The sequence below is a fragment of the Saccharomycopsis crataegensis genome (assembly GCF_037102585.1).
Source record: "Saccharomycopsis crataegensis DNA, jcf7180000000073, whole genome shotgun sequence".
Classification (NCBI taxonomy): Eukaryota; Fungi; Ascomycota; class Saccharomycetes; order Ascoideales; family Saccharomycopsidaceae; genus Saccharomycopsis; species Saccharomycopsis crataegensis.
Window position 1 is genome coordinate 1,321,864 of NW_027043820.1, and position 16,533 is coordinate 1,338,396.

At 36.0% G+C, this 16,533-nt stretch overlaps 6 protein-coding genes across 6 annotated transcripts; 2 read left to right on the forward strand and 4 right to left on the reverse strand. All coding sequences in view use genetic code 12, as the record gives it.

Moving 5' to 3' along the window:
- Positions 1-558: 558 nt before the first annotated feature.
- YCF1 (ATP-binding cassette glutathione S-conjugate transporter YCF1) lies at positions 559-5,268 on the reverse strand (the record flags this gene model as incomplete). The annotated part of the gene is made up of 1 exon (XM_064994940.1): positions 559-5,268. One exon carries the CDS (start codon positions 5,266-5,268, stop codon positions 559-561), a length of 4,710 nt encoding a protein of 1,569 aa, XP_064851012.1.
- Positions 5,269-5,509: 241 nt separating this feature from the next.
- RGP1 (Rgp1p) lies at positions 5,510-7,651 on the forward strand (the record flags this gene model as incomplete). The annotated part of the gene is made up of 1 exon (XM_064994941.1): positions 5,510-7,651. The coding sequence occupies one exon, from the start codon at positions 5,510-5,512 to the stop codon at positions 7,649-7,651; it is 2,142 nt and encodes a 713-aa protein (XP_064851013.1).
- Positions 7,652-7,732: 81 nt separating this feature from the next.
- DASC09_013390 (uncharacterized protein) lies at positions 7,733-9,235 on the reverse strand (the record flags this gene model as incomplete). The annotated part of the gene is made up of 1 exon (XM_064994942.1): positions 7,733-9,235. One exon carries the CDS (start codon positions 9,233-9,235, stop codon positions 7,733-7,735), a length of 1,503 nt encoding a protein of 500 aa, XP_064851014.1.
- Positions 9,236-9,700: 465 nt separating this feature from the next.
- DASC09_013400 (uncharacterized protein) lies at positions 9,701-10,000 on the forward strand (the record flags this gene model as incomplete). Its single annotated transcript, XM_064994943.1, has 1 exon — positions 9,701-10,000. One exon carries the CDS (start codon positions 9,701-9,703, stop codon positions 9,998-10,000), a length of 300 nt encoding a protein of 99 aa, XP_064851015.1.
- A 261-nt stretch (positions 10,001-10,261) lies between these two features.
- On the reverse strand, positions 10,262-11,209 carry DASC09_013410 (uncharacterized protein; the record flags this gene model as incomplete). Its single annotated transcript, XM_064994944.1, has 1 exon — positions 10,262-11,209. One exon carries the CDS (start codon positions 11,207-11,209, stop codon positions 10,262-10,264), a length of 948 nt encoding a protein of 315 aa, XP_064851016.1.
- A 258-nt stretch (positions 11,210-11,467) lies between these two features.
- Positions 11,468-15,934, reverse strand: DASC09_013420 (Avl9 protein; the record flags this gene model as incomplete). Its single annotated transcript, XM_064994945.1, has 1 exon — positions 11,468-15,934. The coding sequence occupies one exon, from the start codon at positions 15,932-15,934 to the stop codon at positions 11,468-11,470; it is 4,467 nt and encodes a 1,488-aa protein (XP_064851017.1).
- Positions 15,935-16,533: the final 599 nt, after the last annotated feature.

The following is a 16,533-nucleotide window of genomic DNA, read 5'->3' on the forward strand; positions in this document are numbered from 1 at the left end:
AAAAAAAAAACCTCCCCTAAAACTCTTAGTCTGAGTTTCCCTATTTGATGATTGAAAATCAGGAAATGATAAATGTAATGTGATATAAAATTTCTCCTTGTTAATTCAGGGAAGCACTTCTAGATCAGTTGAAACAAGCTTGTACGGTACAATCACACTCAAAAAAGATAATATTAAACGCCCCCCAATGAATTGAAATATAAAAATAAATAATAAAGAAGTGCTCTAATTTGAGGCAATTTGGTGTTGGTATATTCACGTTTTCCAGGGGTTTTAATAGTGAAGTAGTAACGATGGTTCCAGTGTGTTTACAATTTTCCACTCCTTCGTGCTATATGATTTTATTGATTTTTTTAGGGAGAAAAAAAAAATAAAATAAAAAAAAAAAATTTTTTTCTTGCAATGTCACGAGACCTTTATCAATTTACGCTTGCGATGAGCTTCTTCTGCTACTTTAACCTTTACAGTAGTGACAAACAATACCATTTTGTATAGAAAAGTTATTTTTATTATCATTATTATTATTAGACAAAAACGAATTAGTAAATAGTGAAACTCTCACTCTACTAAACCACCACGTTTGGCAAGAGAGTAGAAGATCAGATCATGATTCTGCAATAATACTTCAGGTTTATCAAACTCCGCAACCTCACCCTTTTCAAGCACCAAGATCCGGTCACTATCCATTATAGTGTTGATTCTATGAGCAATAGTCAAAATGGTTCTTTCGCTAAACTCTTTTCTGATAGTCTCTTGGACAATCTTATCGGTTTCCACGTCAACTGCAGCAGTAGCCTCGTCCAACACTAAAATTTTAGATGGAATTAATAACGCTCTGGCTAAACACATCAATTGCTTTTGACCAACAGATAAGTTACCCCCGTTCTCTGTGACTCTCACACTCAACAAATCATTGATCTTGGTATCTGGAGAAGCAGCGTTCTGTTCATCAATCATTTTTAGGAGATGGGGTTTCATATGGGATAATTCAATGGACTTCAAGATCTTTTTGTCATCAAACGAGCTAGTTGGATCTAAATTGTCACGGATAGTACCTTCAAAGACTTGTGCATCTTGTGGGATAATAGACAATTTCCTACGCAAATCCGCAAGTCCAATGGCCGATGTGGACATCCCATCAATTACCACTTCACCTTCAGCTGGCTCAATAATACGATACAAAGCCATAGTTAGTGAAGATTTCCCTGCACCAGTTCTTCCAACAATACCAATTTTTTCTCTTGGGTTGATTTTCAAGCTGATGTTCTTCAACACCAAGTCCAATTCTTTTCTATATCTAGTAGAATAGCCCTTGAACTCAATGGCACCTTCTGTAGGCCAAGCATCGGCAGGTCTATTGGATTCAATTACTTCTGGAGCTTCTGGTTCTAACTTAGAATATTCTTCAATTCTTTCGACAGAAACAATATTTGTTTCCACTTCAACAGTCATTCTAACAGTCCAATTCAAAGACCCAGTAATTTGTAAAGCATAACTCACACTCAAACCAATCAAACCAGCACTAACTTTACCAGAAGCTAAGCCAAACATTGGCAAGGCAGCAGAACTGAAAATAACTAGCGAAGCCAAGAAATCCAATCTGGTTGCCAACCAACGGTTACAATTAACTGTTGAATGGTAAGCTTCCAAGTTATTATCAACTTTAACTTCATTAAGTTTGACAAACCTATTCTCTTGTCCGAACCCTCTGATTGTAGTGATACCGTTCAATGTTTCTTGGAAATGGGCGTAAATTGGACTTCTAGTGATAGATTCCAAACGCTTCAATTCTCTAGAGGTTCTCATATAGTATTGTTGGTAATAGATATATAAAACACTCAATGGGACAATCACCAACACAAATTGCCAAGTAGAAAAGCAAATAACCAAAATGGTGAACAAAACCTTGATAGATTGTTGGAAGAACGATTGGAAAACTCTACCCAAAACATCATCAATCTTGTTGATATCGTTGGAGAAACGGTTCAAGATTCTCCCGATTGGAGTGGTTTCGAAGAATGACATTGGAGCTCTAATGACAGCATTAGCCAAGCGGTTGTGTAAGTTTTTAGAACCCTTGATAACACAAACATTCCATAAAATAATACACTGAATCATCAAAGTAATACTTCCAGAAATCCCTAATAAAGCATAAATCAGAAGGTATCTCACCACGTGAGGATTATAACCTTCTTTAGAGTTAAGTTCTGACCAATATTTAAGCCAATAGTTGGCAGCGACATTCAAACCCATATTACTAACCGCCAAAAACAAAAACAACACCACAAATCTTGGATTGCACGCGTTAGCATAAGTCAAATAAACATCCCATTTGACATTACCACGTTCCATATGTTCCTTTCTGGCCTCTGAGGTCTTGTTCCTTTCATCATCATAAGTAACCACAGCATCATTCATAGTTGCTGTACTGGCTCTTCTCAAACTGGCAGCATCGTTGTTTTCTAATAGGTCATTCTCAATCGAGGCATTATCTTCAACCAATTCGTGACCCTTGAAAGTCTTGACATCATCTTGATCTCCGTTATCTGAGGACTCCTCTTCTTTATTTGCATCTTCGTTAACAGACGATTCTTCATCTTCAGTCTCTGAGGAACCGTCAACTTTTTTTTTACCAAATTGTTCAATCAATTGGGAAATTTTAGAAGTAGAACGTTGTTCATCGGTCATTTCATTCAAGGCTTTTGTAGAGGTCTGTTCAATAATTTCCCCATCTTCTAACATGGAAATGTTGTGGGCAATATGTAAGAAATGAACAGAGTTGGTAACCAACACTTTACATTTATGATGCAACATCCCTTTTTCACCAAACACATGATCGATCAAGTGTTTTCCAACATGTTCATCAACGGCAGCCAATGGGTCATCTAAAAGATACAAATCAGCACCCGCATAAATAGCTCTGGCCAAAGAGAGTCTTGCCTTTTGACCACCGGATAGGGAGATACCTTTTTCACCGACTTGGGTAAGATCACCATCAACAAAATTCTTCAAATCAACATTCAAATCACAAGCGAAAAGCACCTTTTCATAAAGTATAGGATCATACTTGTGGCCAAATAAAATATTTTCTTTGATAGTACCATTCATAATCCAAGCCACTTGAGACACATAGGCAACTTTCCCATGAATACTCAATTGACCTTGATATTTGTACAAATCCCCGAGCATCGATTTAATGAATGAAGATTTACCAGAACCGACTTTACCAATGACACAAGAAAGTTCACCTTTTTTCGCAACAAAGTTGATATTTTTGAGGGCCAAGTAGTTGTTGCTATTGTTAGCATCGGTGTCAGCGTCAGAGTAACGTTGGTTGAATTTGTTCCAAGAGTACGAGCAGTTGTCAAATTTCACCACTTCTTCACCCATTTTCTTAACTTTTCCCATACGGATAACAGCATTTGGGTCCAATTCATCTAACTGCAAGAATTCATTAAGACGATCTAAGGAGACACCACAATCTATGATAGCGGTGATGACATTAGGAATAACATTTAATGGGAAACCTAACAAGTTAAACAAGGCCAAGGCTGGGAAGACAATATCGGTTGTCAAAGGCTGGTCGTAAATCTTGATAAAGCCAATAAAGGTAGAACAACTAACAAAGAATGGGATCATATTCCACATAGACATATTGATTGCCTTGAAGACAGAAATTTGTGCCATGTTTTTGAGTTCCTTATCATTTCTCCAATGGTCTAATTTAGCTCTGTAAGGGTTTTCCCAATTATATAATTTAAGCGATTTGATATTACTCAAAATTTCTGAAATGACCTTAATTCTGGTATCTTTGAATTTCATTTGCTTCTTTTGTAATTTCTTTTGGAATCTCACCAACGAAGTGTTAACAACAACCATAATTGCCATAATTGCAAACCCAAACCACATTGAATTCTTCAAGATACGGTACAATGAAATTAAACATAAAATGATTTGAAATGGCGCAGACCAAATGACCTGACCAAACTCAGTAATATCTTGGATTCTCTGGGTATCAATAGACATCAAGTTGACAATGTCACCGGTCGATTTCTTATTTCTGGATTCTGGTGACAACACTAATGACTTGTCATAAATGAAACCAATTAATGAGGATTTGATTTTGATTCCGGAACTATAAGTGTTGAAAAAATATTGATTGATGCAACAACCTTGAATAATCGACACGAAAAGCATACCAAAGGCAATAGCAAAACCCTTGATCAAAGGAGGTCTAATGTCGTCTGGTTCACTATTAAAATCATTAACAAATTTGATCAAAGCTTTCAATAGTTGGGGTTGAGTGAAATTTAACACATCAGAGACGCACTTGAAGCAAGCAGCGATGAATACATTATAGCCAAAACTTTTCAAGATACATTTGAATAAAGACACATGCTTAGACTTCTTTGCCTTGAAATTGGCGATTTCTTTTTCATAATGTTCAGCCAAACTTGTAGTGACCAAACCATTTTCAAACCCTTTTGGCAAGTTTGGCAAATCGTTCAATGTCAAATATTTGCTGTAGCCCAATTTCATCAACTTTGTCATCCATCCAAAGTAAAGTATAGAAAGAACGTTGGCCGAGTCCAATGGATTCTCCTTTTCCTTTTGAAATATCAAGAAACTACCCAAGGTGGTGGACGGGGTCATCTTCTTTGGAACTGATTGAGTGATCAAGATAAAAACGGAGTTAATGAATGTTAATACGGTGAGAGTCACGTTAATCTTGGTAATAAACAAGTCATCAACTAATTGCAAGGAATGGGATTGATAGAAGTATCTGACACTCAAGTTGAAAACTTTGAAAAAATGGAGCAAAGAACCAGCGAGCCAGTAGATCAACAACACTGCAGAACTGGTTTGTAGCTTCTTGAAATCTAAATAAGTCAAAGGTAAAATGATGACAAATAATACAATCAATTCAAAGAAGGACTCAAACTTGATAAGCTCGGATGATAAGTAGTATTCACCATTATCAATTGCCACCAAGAAGAACTTCAAAAGGAATTGGAAAACAATCAAAGCAAATCTTGAGATCACAAACGCGTCTGGCTTATAGGTATTATTACTAAGTGTAGTAGAGTTTCTGAAGATTAACTGGTACAATACATAGGAACCAGCCACTAAGCCGAAAATGCTCAATGCATTGAATAAAGCACCATACAAGAAGCAAGGAGTGAAATCAAAGTACTGGGACAAAGGTCCCCAGTCCTCACTACTCTCGCACTGTAAGCAAGATAAAGAGTATGGGTATATCAGAACCATTATTTGTACAGTGATGTTTGAAAGAGTGGTTAGTTATCGTGAAAAATTAATGGGTGATAACATTTTTCTTTTGGTAATTACCAAGCAGCCGATGCTGACAAACCAAGAAACCACTTCAGTGGTATATGCATTGAGATTTCTCATCACGTGCCTGGGTTTTGCAGTTTGTGGCACTTTTCAGCGATGTTTTGGTGGAAAGGACGATACCTCAACACTGGCTAGCAATGATAGTGATACAAATATGACAGATTCTTTTTATTCGACGTCCCATTACCTCTCTCACAATGTCAAGGTTCATGTTTCACATGCTGCCAACCCTTTCTTTGCTGGTGATATTGTTAGAACATTGATCACTTTCCTACACATTGATCCAGGCCAACCTTCAGATCCCGCTGATGATGCTGATGTACATGCTGATGATAATAATAGAAATGATGACGCTGATGATGATGATGAAACGAATCAATCCAGTCAAGAAAATCTGTGGAGTAGAAGAATCTCCAGTCAATTCTCCCGGTCTCTATTTCTCAGTCAACTAGAGGAATCGGAACGTAAGCTCATTGAACCTTCTAAACAGTCATTTGATACATCAGAGACATTCCTTTCTGGGAGTCTCCAGCTATTTGGTCATTTCTCAGTAGATGATGAGGTGGTTGATATTTCCAAGTTCGAGAAGCTTAGGCAATCGTCAATTATTGGTGGGTGCGTTGCTGGTGTTCCATCATTAAAAATCTCCACAAATGTCCCTAAGTCCTTCTTTCAAAATTTGTCTTCTAACCTTTCATATATCTTAAGCTCTGATATTGGCGAACTAAATCATATAGTGCTCAATGGGGTTGCAACAGATTCTAGAGGGCCATTAGAAGCTATTCACCCATTGTTTGTCACAAATCAATTGCTAATGTTTCCCTCTTTGACATTGAAGCCCGGAAACATTAAACAGTATTACTTGGAGTTTAAACTTCCGCATTCCCTTCCACCAAGCTATCACTCAGAAAATCTACTGATATCATATGATTTAATCCTTAATGCTGAAAGATTGCGAAATATCAGTTCTGTGCCTTCCAACATCAGCATAACCTTTCCTTTGAAGATTGCCATAGGCCCAAATTCTAAGGGGCTTCAAGTGGTTCCATTATTTCAAAAGGAATTTTCTCTTAATAGAAAATATTTACAAAGTAAATTAACCCAAAGAAACGTCCTAGTTGAGCTTGATAATGATGTTCCGTATGAGGACTTTTCATTTGTGTCGAATTTAAAAAATGACGTTTCCAATATCACTTCTATTAGGGAAGAAGCTGAACTCTCTGATGATGATGAAATTCAAAATAGAGAGAGCATTTTTAAGACTGAATTTATCAACACAATGAAAACTTTGATGAACGAGAAGAGTCTAACTACTACTGAACAAATTAAAAGTCTTCCAAATTCACCTTTGATCAACAACCAAGAGTTCACCAATATTGATGCTGTCATTAGTTCTAATTCCAATCCTTTTGAAAACGCAAATTTGCTGGCAGATTTACCGTTCATTTCTGGAAGAGAATGTATTAAACAATTTACTCTGGCTGTTACTTCCGATGGCCTTATAGGACTGAATTCTCAACAAAATATGTACCTTGATAAGGACCATGCATATCAGCCAATAATTAAGAAATCTCAATTGAAGACTCAATTTCTTGTTAAGTTTAAAAATAAGTTTACGACCAGGCTAATTTTTGATAAACCATTTTATAAAATTGGAGATTCAATCAATCTATGTTTCGATTTTGTGAACTCATTGCCAGACCATAAGGATTCTCTCACAGTTTCAGGTATATCTGTTTCTTTGGAATCGGTGGAAAGATTCAAATATGAGTACTTATTGGACTATCAAAACTCAATTGAAGAAATGCATAAACAATTTCAAGAAAATCCGCAACAGGCATACAAAAGCTGGAAAATGCCATCTCCAGCCAACGGTTCACAGTATCAGCAAATGAGCTATGAACAAATCAATGATAATATATACATTGAGAGAGAGCTCAATAACACAAATCCAACCTATTGGAAGAAATTTACACATATACATTGGGTGAAAAAGTACTCATTGTTGAGCAGCAGTTTCAAGAAATTTAATGTCAATGATTTATTCTTGGACTATTCTTTAACCCCTCAATTCAATAGTGACATTTTCAGGTTGAAGTATTACTTATCCTTCAAATTTGTCATCTTGGAGGAAGATGGTGAGAATACACACGGCGTATACTTAAAAAATCTTCATCATGATACCAACGGTGATTTATTCGGGGTTAAAGATTCGCTAAATGGGGTAACATTAGGTATAAAGATTCCTTTGAATATCTTGGCTTCTGATAGTGATTTTCATAACATCAACATATAAGTCTTTGCGATGCTCTTTTTTTTTCTTACACTTATATGGACGGTATCAATAATAAGACCTCTTTATATAATGCTCTATATGCTATGGTTTCGTAAAGTGTAACTCCACTTTATTATCTGTCAAAGTATCCCAGGCATAATAACTCATTAAATTTCCTGATTTTAAATTAGTGAATTCAGTTCTTTTGGCAATCATTCTCTTGATATCTGAAGATTTACCTTCTGGAACACAAAAGATAAAATTATTTAGTGATACAAAATCGAGTTCGCTCCAATTTTTCCATATTTCGCTAAACTTCAAAATCGAATAATTCAATTTCAAATTATCTATCTTGATATGATGTTTTGGATTCAAATTAAACTCCTTGATCATTCCTTCTCTCTTGTTCTTGTCTTTGTAGAATTGAAAAATCAAATATATCAAAGTCTTGTTGAAATTCTGGAAATATTGAATTCTGTCAGGTAAAGATTTTATACCAGACTGCAAGTTCCCTGATGTTTGGTAAATTGCATGGAAATCCCAAACCATTCCGGAGTCCAAATGGTTCACCAATAAATTATAAACGAATTTCAAGTGATCACTGCAATCTCTATCAATTGGATTCTCTTTTATAAATAACAAATGTTCGTACCCAAGGATTCTGCTAGCAGTGTCCAAATTTGACTCATTGTTTTTGAAGATAATTTTGGATGTAGGTAAAAAATCGTGGCGTAACAAGAATTCCAATGGCAATATTTCATTATTCAAATCATAATTGTTCACCAATACGTTCAAGTATGTGGACATTTCAAACTTGAATCTGAGTACGTTTTTAATATATGGAGAGTCCATTAAATTGAGTTCACTGACTTTATGGACTAACACTCGATGTGTTGGGCTATTATTATTTGTACTGTTGGTACCGCTGGCAGAATTGTTATTAGGTGGTATGTTGTTTATATTGAATTTCTTGGTGATTGGAGAGCCGGTTGGTGTAACAATGCCATTGGAGAACTTTGTCTTTCTAGGGGTGGTTGAAGGCGAAGTTTTGGAAGCCTCTTTGCTTTCGGCATCAATAATTTTGGCAAACTGTGACCTCAAATCGTTGACAGACTGCTTGGCTTTCAATATATCCTTCTCAAATCTTGTAGTACTATGATGATTAGCAATATTATTAATTTTGGAAGGAGACTCGATATACAAACTATCAGAAGATCCGTTGGCAGTGCCTTCAAGGCTAGCGCTGCTCATATTATTTAAAGCATATATGCTCTTTTTCTTTTTCAATTTGTTCACCTGCTCTTCATCCATATCATCCAATAAATATTTACCTTTCAACAATACCCAAAAGTACAAATAATACAACAGGTCGACTAAACTGGGTTCTGAAGTAGCGACAAACCATTCGAAACGGTAACTCTCATTGGCAATCTGCGGTTTATTGTGCAATTCATAATTCTTTTGTCTGGCGATTTCCTGGATCTGGAAGATGATTTCTTTTCTCTTCAATTGGTCATCAAGCAATAGATGGAACTTTCTCAAGAATTGGGACTTTGATGATTCAAGAGGCTTATCGTGGATAGTGGGTTCATTAAACACCGTCATTTGTGGCTGAGAGCAAAAAAAAAATGGATACTGAATTAATATATATGAAAAAAAAAAGAGAGAAAAAAAGATAGAAAGGGGATGAAAATTGCAAAATGGGAATAATAGGAACCGCCGATTTGATGCCAGTGGTAAGAGCGATGCGGGAAGGTACACAGATAATAATTAGTGGGTCTGAATTAATAGAAAAAAAAAACGATCTGGCACTTTTTTTCTTTTTGGGAAACACAGGGCTTTACGCACGCATAATGAAACCCGCGTTGAAACACTCCTGACATGAGGATACTCTCTGTTGGACTGATACTTATAAAGTATTCAATATCCTACGAGATTGATGTTTACATAGGTATTTGCACTTGTTTGGCACCAATTCTTTACTTAGTAATCCAATTCTGGAAACAAAAAGCTCGCCAATCTTGGTTATCAATCATCCCCCATTCCATTCATTTAAAATAAATATCAATAATGTTGGCAAAGTCCTTGATCGCTCTTTTGGTTTCCTCTGCCCTATTATCTACTCTGTTTGCCGAAGTCATTCAGGAAAACGAGTTGAGAGCTATTCAAGATTCGTTTTTCAAAAGAGATGCCGAAGCTGAACCGGCTCCAGTTGCTCAAGAGTTTGAAGAACTTGAGGCCAGAGCGGATGCCACTACTTTCACTTTGACGGACATTGTCACCGTCACCTCCTCCACTGATGTTGTTATTAGCTTTACAGGCCCATTCAGTACTTGTCCAACATCTTCTTTGGCATACCACTCTAGTTAGTCTCAAAAAACCAGAAATTCTCAATTAATAATCACTATTCTTCTTCCCAAAATTCCATTTTCAATTTTTCATTATTCTTCTGGATGAACTTCTTTTCAATTCTCATTGCTCTTAATTGTATATCTATAGACTTAATTTAAAACTGCAATTATTTTAAAACACTGTTAAAAAAACAAAATTCAAATGTTTCACATTATATTTCAAAGCTTATTCAAATGACGTGTAATGCAACTATAGACAAGGATACGTGGTTCAGTTGGATCATCTTTTCGCCTCGTTCGTCGATTTCCACTGATATAAACGTAACAGATTATTTTTTTGTAAATTCATTGCCACTACCTCTTTTTCTTTACTACCGTCTGGGTCTGAGAGCGATTCCACTGTAACTTTCAGGTTTACTAATGTCATTAGCTTTCGCTGATGCTGTTCCTTCGATATACTTAACATGTAGTAAGAGTTACCAAGATCATTATTATTGTTATTGGTATTATTGTTATTTTTATTATTATTATTATTTTTATTATCATTATTATTATTATTATTATTATTATTATTATTATTATTATTATTATTATTATTATTATTATTATTATGAGATGGTTTGGTGCCAACAGAATACCTGACATAATCTTTGTTGTCAAAGACTTTCATCTTTGAAAACTTGCTGAGACAATAATTCAAGTGTGTATCGAACTCTTCTTTATTCAAGAGTGACGGAGCTCTTAAAAATCGAAATGAGAAAAACCCGTGGTACTTGCTAGGAATATCACTGTCGCTCATAGCCTCAAAGGCCTTTTTCTTTTCATATTTTGTCATCAGTTGGATATTTTCTTTATTTGCTACCGAAAGGAAAAAATCTTGGACCTTATCACGAACATGACATCTCGCTCTCCTTCGGATAAATACTGCATCGAGAGGATCTAGACTCCCTGCAACAATCCTCAAATCATCCAACACAGAAGATAACTTTCCAGGGGATCCAGATGTATGCTGAAGCTTCAGCATTGGGATATTATAAACAGTAGAATCTTTTCTGGCGTATTCATAATGAATGGCAAATGGGTAGGTTTTTTGAAATGCTGAACAATAAGTATCTTTGGGAAAAAATTTAACATGAAAGTATGGGCACTTATAAAAAAGGGGTAAACCTGAAAGATCACTTCTGTATAAAAACGGCACTCCTCTGGCCACTATCCCCTTTATCTTCATTTTTGATAATCGAAAGTTTCCTCATCGTTATCAAAAGCACTGACATCGCGCAAAAAAATTTTAAGGATCAAAAATACTATTACTCGCACTACTGAAATTCCCAAGGTTTTGTTACAGAATATCACTAAAAGCAAAATATCCAACAAAAAACAGATACAATATATAATATATACTATTCGTAAAGTATGAATAAGAGCAAGAAAATAATAGTAGTGAAAAAAAAAAAAAAATGAAAAAAATATTAACCAATAAAATGTATCATTTTCTGACCCAAGAACTCCATGAAGACATCCAAGTACCCTTCTGACTTTGATTTTCTTGATTATTTTTCTGTGACACCTTAATTGGATTGTTCATCTCAATTTCGTCATTAATTGAGTTCAATATCGTCAAATCATCTAAAGAGAAAGAACCAGATTCTAATGTCGAGTACTTCAAACCCTCTTTGCTAGAATGTTTATCAACCCCCAGACTAGAGCTGCGCACTGAACCGTTATCGTGTGAATTTTGCGTTGATGTGGACAAACTGTTCACATCAGAATGCTGATAACTATTTGAATTTCGGTATAACAATGGGTTGTTCAGTAATCTATTCTGGACATTAGCTCTTAAGAAGTTTAACCCATCAATAAGTTGGTTCCGATTGTAATTTCTATCAAATTCCTCTTGCTTTTGGTTGAAATTGTCTGTCATTGCAACATGTAATGGATCGAAAATGTAGAAAATTTCGTTGTCAGTTAGTCTATCAAAGGCTTTATAATTATCAGTGGACATCCAAGTTTTCATAAAATGAAGATTGAAGTTATCAATATTATTTATATCAACTCCTGATACGAGCATGGACTGATTAACCACTGGGTTTCTTTGTGGAGAAGTAGTTTGGTCCACGAAAGTAGTCTTGTATCCCAATTTATTCAAAAATTTATCATATTTCACTGATGATAAGAGGCCCAATAAATAATCCTCAAAGAAAAGTCTGATATAATCCTCTGAACCATTGAAACTGGTTTCCTCTTCAATAAAATTCTCGTCGTTATTCTTATCCGCGCTATTGTAATAAAATTCATCAACATTTTTGGTCACGAAATCAATAAATCTTCTATCGCAAGATGTTAATGAAAGAGCTGGATTCAATTGTTTGTTGACCACCTGTACAGAAAAATCATCCAAATTAACCATCACATCACAGTATTTCTCCTTTTGACCTAATAAGAGGTCATTTGATGAGCCCATAACATAATGAGTAATCTTATCATTAGAGGTGATATCGCTGAGTTGTTGTAAAGGGGTATAAGGGTTGAAAACACCATTTAATCCAAACGGTTGTAATGGCAACCCCAAAAATTTCAATAATGAGTACCGGTTTGAAGTCTTCAAATTCAAAGACTTGGAAGAATTAAGCTCAAGGAAATTCAAATATGGGGAGCCACAGTCATTCAAATTCGAAATCAAATTAGGAATTAACGAAATTAAAGCAAGTTGAGCGTTACATAATTTTTCAATGTTTTTACTGAAAAATAACACCTTCTTCTCCAACAATATTGCCTTGAAAATAGTCAAAACATTTCTTTTAAGGAAATGAATAAGCTCCTTTAATGATAACCCGACATAGAAGTCATTTTCTTTCAACACACTAGTGATGCCTTCATTGACATTATTTGGAGAAACCTTCAACACTTCACTTCTTTGTTGTTCTACCAATTTTGGATCAGGAGAATACAAATTGCACAAGTTGTCAAATAAGATTTTCAAGAGTGACTTATCGGTAAAATCCTTTTGCAAGAAAAACGATTTCGTGATGATACTTAACTTTTCTTTCAATTGACCAAAAATTGGTTGACGACATAATATGACAATTGATTTTTGCACCGAAGTTCTGGTTATGCCTGGACTCTTAACAGTTAACTCATCGGTAGATATCTGTCTGACGCAAGAAATTGCCCATAATGTAGTCACATTCTCATTAAATTTAACCAAATCTTTTTCAACTTCATCTTCTAATGTATCGTTTTTCAATTTATTATCTAGACTGGAAACATCGATGTTTCCATTCAAAGCATCGTAGTCCTTTAGATTCTCATATTTTCCAACATCACAGAGATTGTTTAATGTCATTCCGTTACTCTCATCGTACAAAACATTGAAATACGAAAAAGTTTCTTCGAAGTCATGAGAGCCATCTGGTAAAGCTTGGAATGGTAATACCGGCCACTTGGAGCTCATCAAACTAATGGATTCTGGAGATTCATTAATATCAATTTCACCATTCTCATCGATCCAATATTCAATTTCAGGACCTCTAATATGATTGAAATCACATAAGCAGACCGCAAATACGATACTATTCATCGGATCCATTTTCGGAGTTTTTGGGAACTTCCGCTTATTCAAAGAAGGAAGGGGCAATGGTAAGTCAGAGGATATAATGGGCTTCGATCCCCTTTTGCTATACATTTCTTTGATTTCACCAGTTACACGCTCTCTGGTGTTTGGTGACATCGGAGCATCAAGAGTTGATGGAGATGGTGAGTGTAGCACTTGGTTCCTTATCACTTTTGGCGAGCTATCGAGTACTTTAGGGACTCCCATGAATGGAGAAATTTTATTGGCATATGGGTTGGTATTTGGGGATACAGTAGTAAAACGTCTATCCATTTCCAGAGCAGGTGAAGAAACTCCAGAAAATGTTGGTGATTTTTCAAATAGTGGACTTTTATCGAATATCGGCGACCGTCTTCTAGAGCCGCTGACAATTCTTTGCTTTGACGCTTTAGGTGAGAATATAGGAATTATTGGTGAAGATTTCACGAAGGGCTTGAATTTAGGAGAAACCACCTCTCTACTAGCATCATTACTAACTCTTCTAGAACTGCTTATTGGCCGAAGCTTGAAGTTTCCAATTTCTGAAGGTGAGTCATCGATTTTGGACACTACCTCCAGATCTTGCATGATATCAACAGAAGCTTCACTGGCAGGAGTTGCTGTAACATCAACTGCAAATGGATTAACTTCTGCAAAGCTTGAACCTATTGGTGAGGCTATAGATTCAGACTCTTCCACTGCAAAGTCAGATGTTGTTGTTGGGCTTTTTTCATATTCATCATCTTTCAACTCTTGGCCAACTTGAGAAATCTGGCTTCTCTTTTGCTCAATCTCCTCTTTTAAATCCAGTCTATCTTCTCCGGTGCTGAGATCTTTTTCACGGCTTTCTTCGGAACTCCAGACATTATTCTCCGGCTCAACTGTAGCTTCGCTTATAATTGGGGATTCGAAAATTGAGCCATCATTTCCTTTAGTATCTTGAACGCTCAAAAAGTCTTCCTGCTTACCTTTTGCAGCTTTGCCTCCTCCTGTGTAATCATCTGAACTAACGTCATCAAAAGAATTGTTTCCAGAGCCAGCTTTGAAGGCATCTGTTGAGTGTTTTTCAGTCTGGTTTGGTGGCAATGTGATTTCCTCCAGCAATACCTTTCTGTCAAAAGCAGAAACGAAGTCTGGGTTATCAGATTCAACAGATCCTATATGCTCATTTGGTGGTTCATCTTTTTGTGAGTCCAACTTCAAGTCTTTTTGCAAGGCATGTGAAACATCGACGTCTGATCCCTCGCCGATCTCAAGCTCCTTTGATTTGGAAATACGGTGGTCATCATGGTTATGGTTTGAAGTAAGTTGTTCATTGAGATTTCCAGTCACAGAAAATTCAAAATCGGATTCCACTCCAGGGGATAAAAAGGACCCTGAATCATCTATAGCAGAGCTTAGCGCAGTATTATACGGATCAATGTCACTAAGATTTTGAGCTCTATCGATTGCAGGGTTGATATGAAGTTTTTTGGCATCTTTTTCCATGACTAGCATCCCATGGTTTGCTGGGAGATGTTCTGCTTTCAGTGTATTGGAATCTTCCTTCAAAATAATTACTTTGTCTTTTTCATTCTCATGATTGGATTCTGTATCAATTACGTGAGTATTGGATTGACTTTTAGAAGGAGCTCTAGCTTCTTCAAATACAAAATCAACATCGTCATCGTCATCACTATCTTCAATGTCATGCAGTTCAACTTCACTCTCTTCAACATTATGATCTGCTTTTCTTTCAACTTTTTCGGTGCCTTTAATATTATTAATATCACTACCTTCAGTATCTGAGAGTATATTTTTATCCTCATGATTGTTATGATCATTTTTGTCTATTTCTTTTGCGTCAATTGAGGCAATTGGCTGTTGCAGACGGGAATCCTCAAACACAAAGTCATCATCATCATCATCATCATCATCATCATCATCATCATCATCATCACTGAAATCTTCGAGCTCATCAAAGTGCTGTGTTTCAAAGGTAATGCCTTCCTCTGTTTCCATGTGGCTGTTAGATGTGATACTTGCTCTCACCACAGAGACATCATCGCTGCCTGGCTTGGGACTTGACACTTGATTCGAATTATCATTTTCCTGAACTGATTTGTTATCCAACAACGGACTCCCAAGATTCGATTTTTTTCGCAAACTACTGTCTTTCTGCTCCAAAACAGGGGATTCAAACATGTGTTTTAGTTTGTTCATTTTGGGGCTCAACACTTTTTTTGCTTTCTGATCTGATGTGTCGTCAGCTGGAGGAACATTGATCTCCAAGCCCTTTTTATCGGAAAGCGATGCCGTTGTGGACACCGATTCTACATCCAGATGGGCGTCATGCAAAATAGTATTTTCGGTGGGTTCAGACATTGGATAAAATCACCGCCTTGTCGGATGGTCTTACAAATTTTGTTTGTGGTACCGGGGAAGGCTGATTTTGAAAAATCGATGAAAATACAGACACGTTACGCAGCCCCTTCCTTGCATCTCTCAGATGTATACCATCATGCCGGGAAACTTCTCGCTGATTTTAGTGGAATTGGCTATAAATCCAAATATGTTTACTTATTTAAATAAAAAATTTCAGCAAAACAAAATTCTGCTACATTGGAAAAACAAAAATATTCTCTGAACCAAATTTATCCTGTGCCTACTACTGCTTCAAATTACACAACATCGACTCGTTGTGGCAGCCCATTTTATCAGGAAACAATAACACGATTTCTTTGAAAATTATTGCTTTACGTTAATCTTAGCCATTAAGAGGCAGGCCAGAGTAGAATTTTGAGATCTCTGGCCTGTTTTGATTCTTCGTGAAAAGCAAATGAAAATATTAACTAGTTCACACAAATGGCTTTCCAAGTCATCAAAGATAAAAAAAAAAAAAGTAGAAGAATAGAAAAAAATTGAACAATAATAATTTTATATTGAAAATATAATACAATTTCACATAACTTTTAAACTATAAT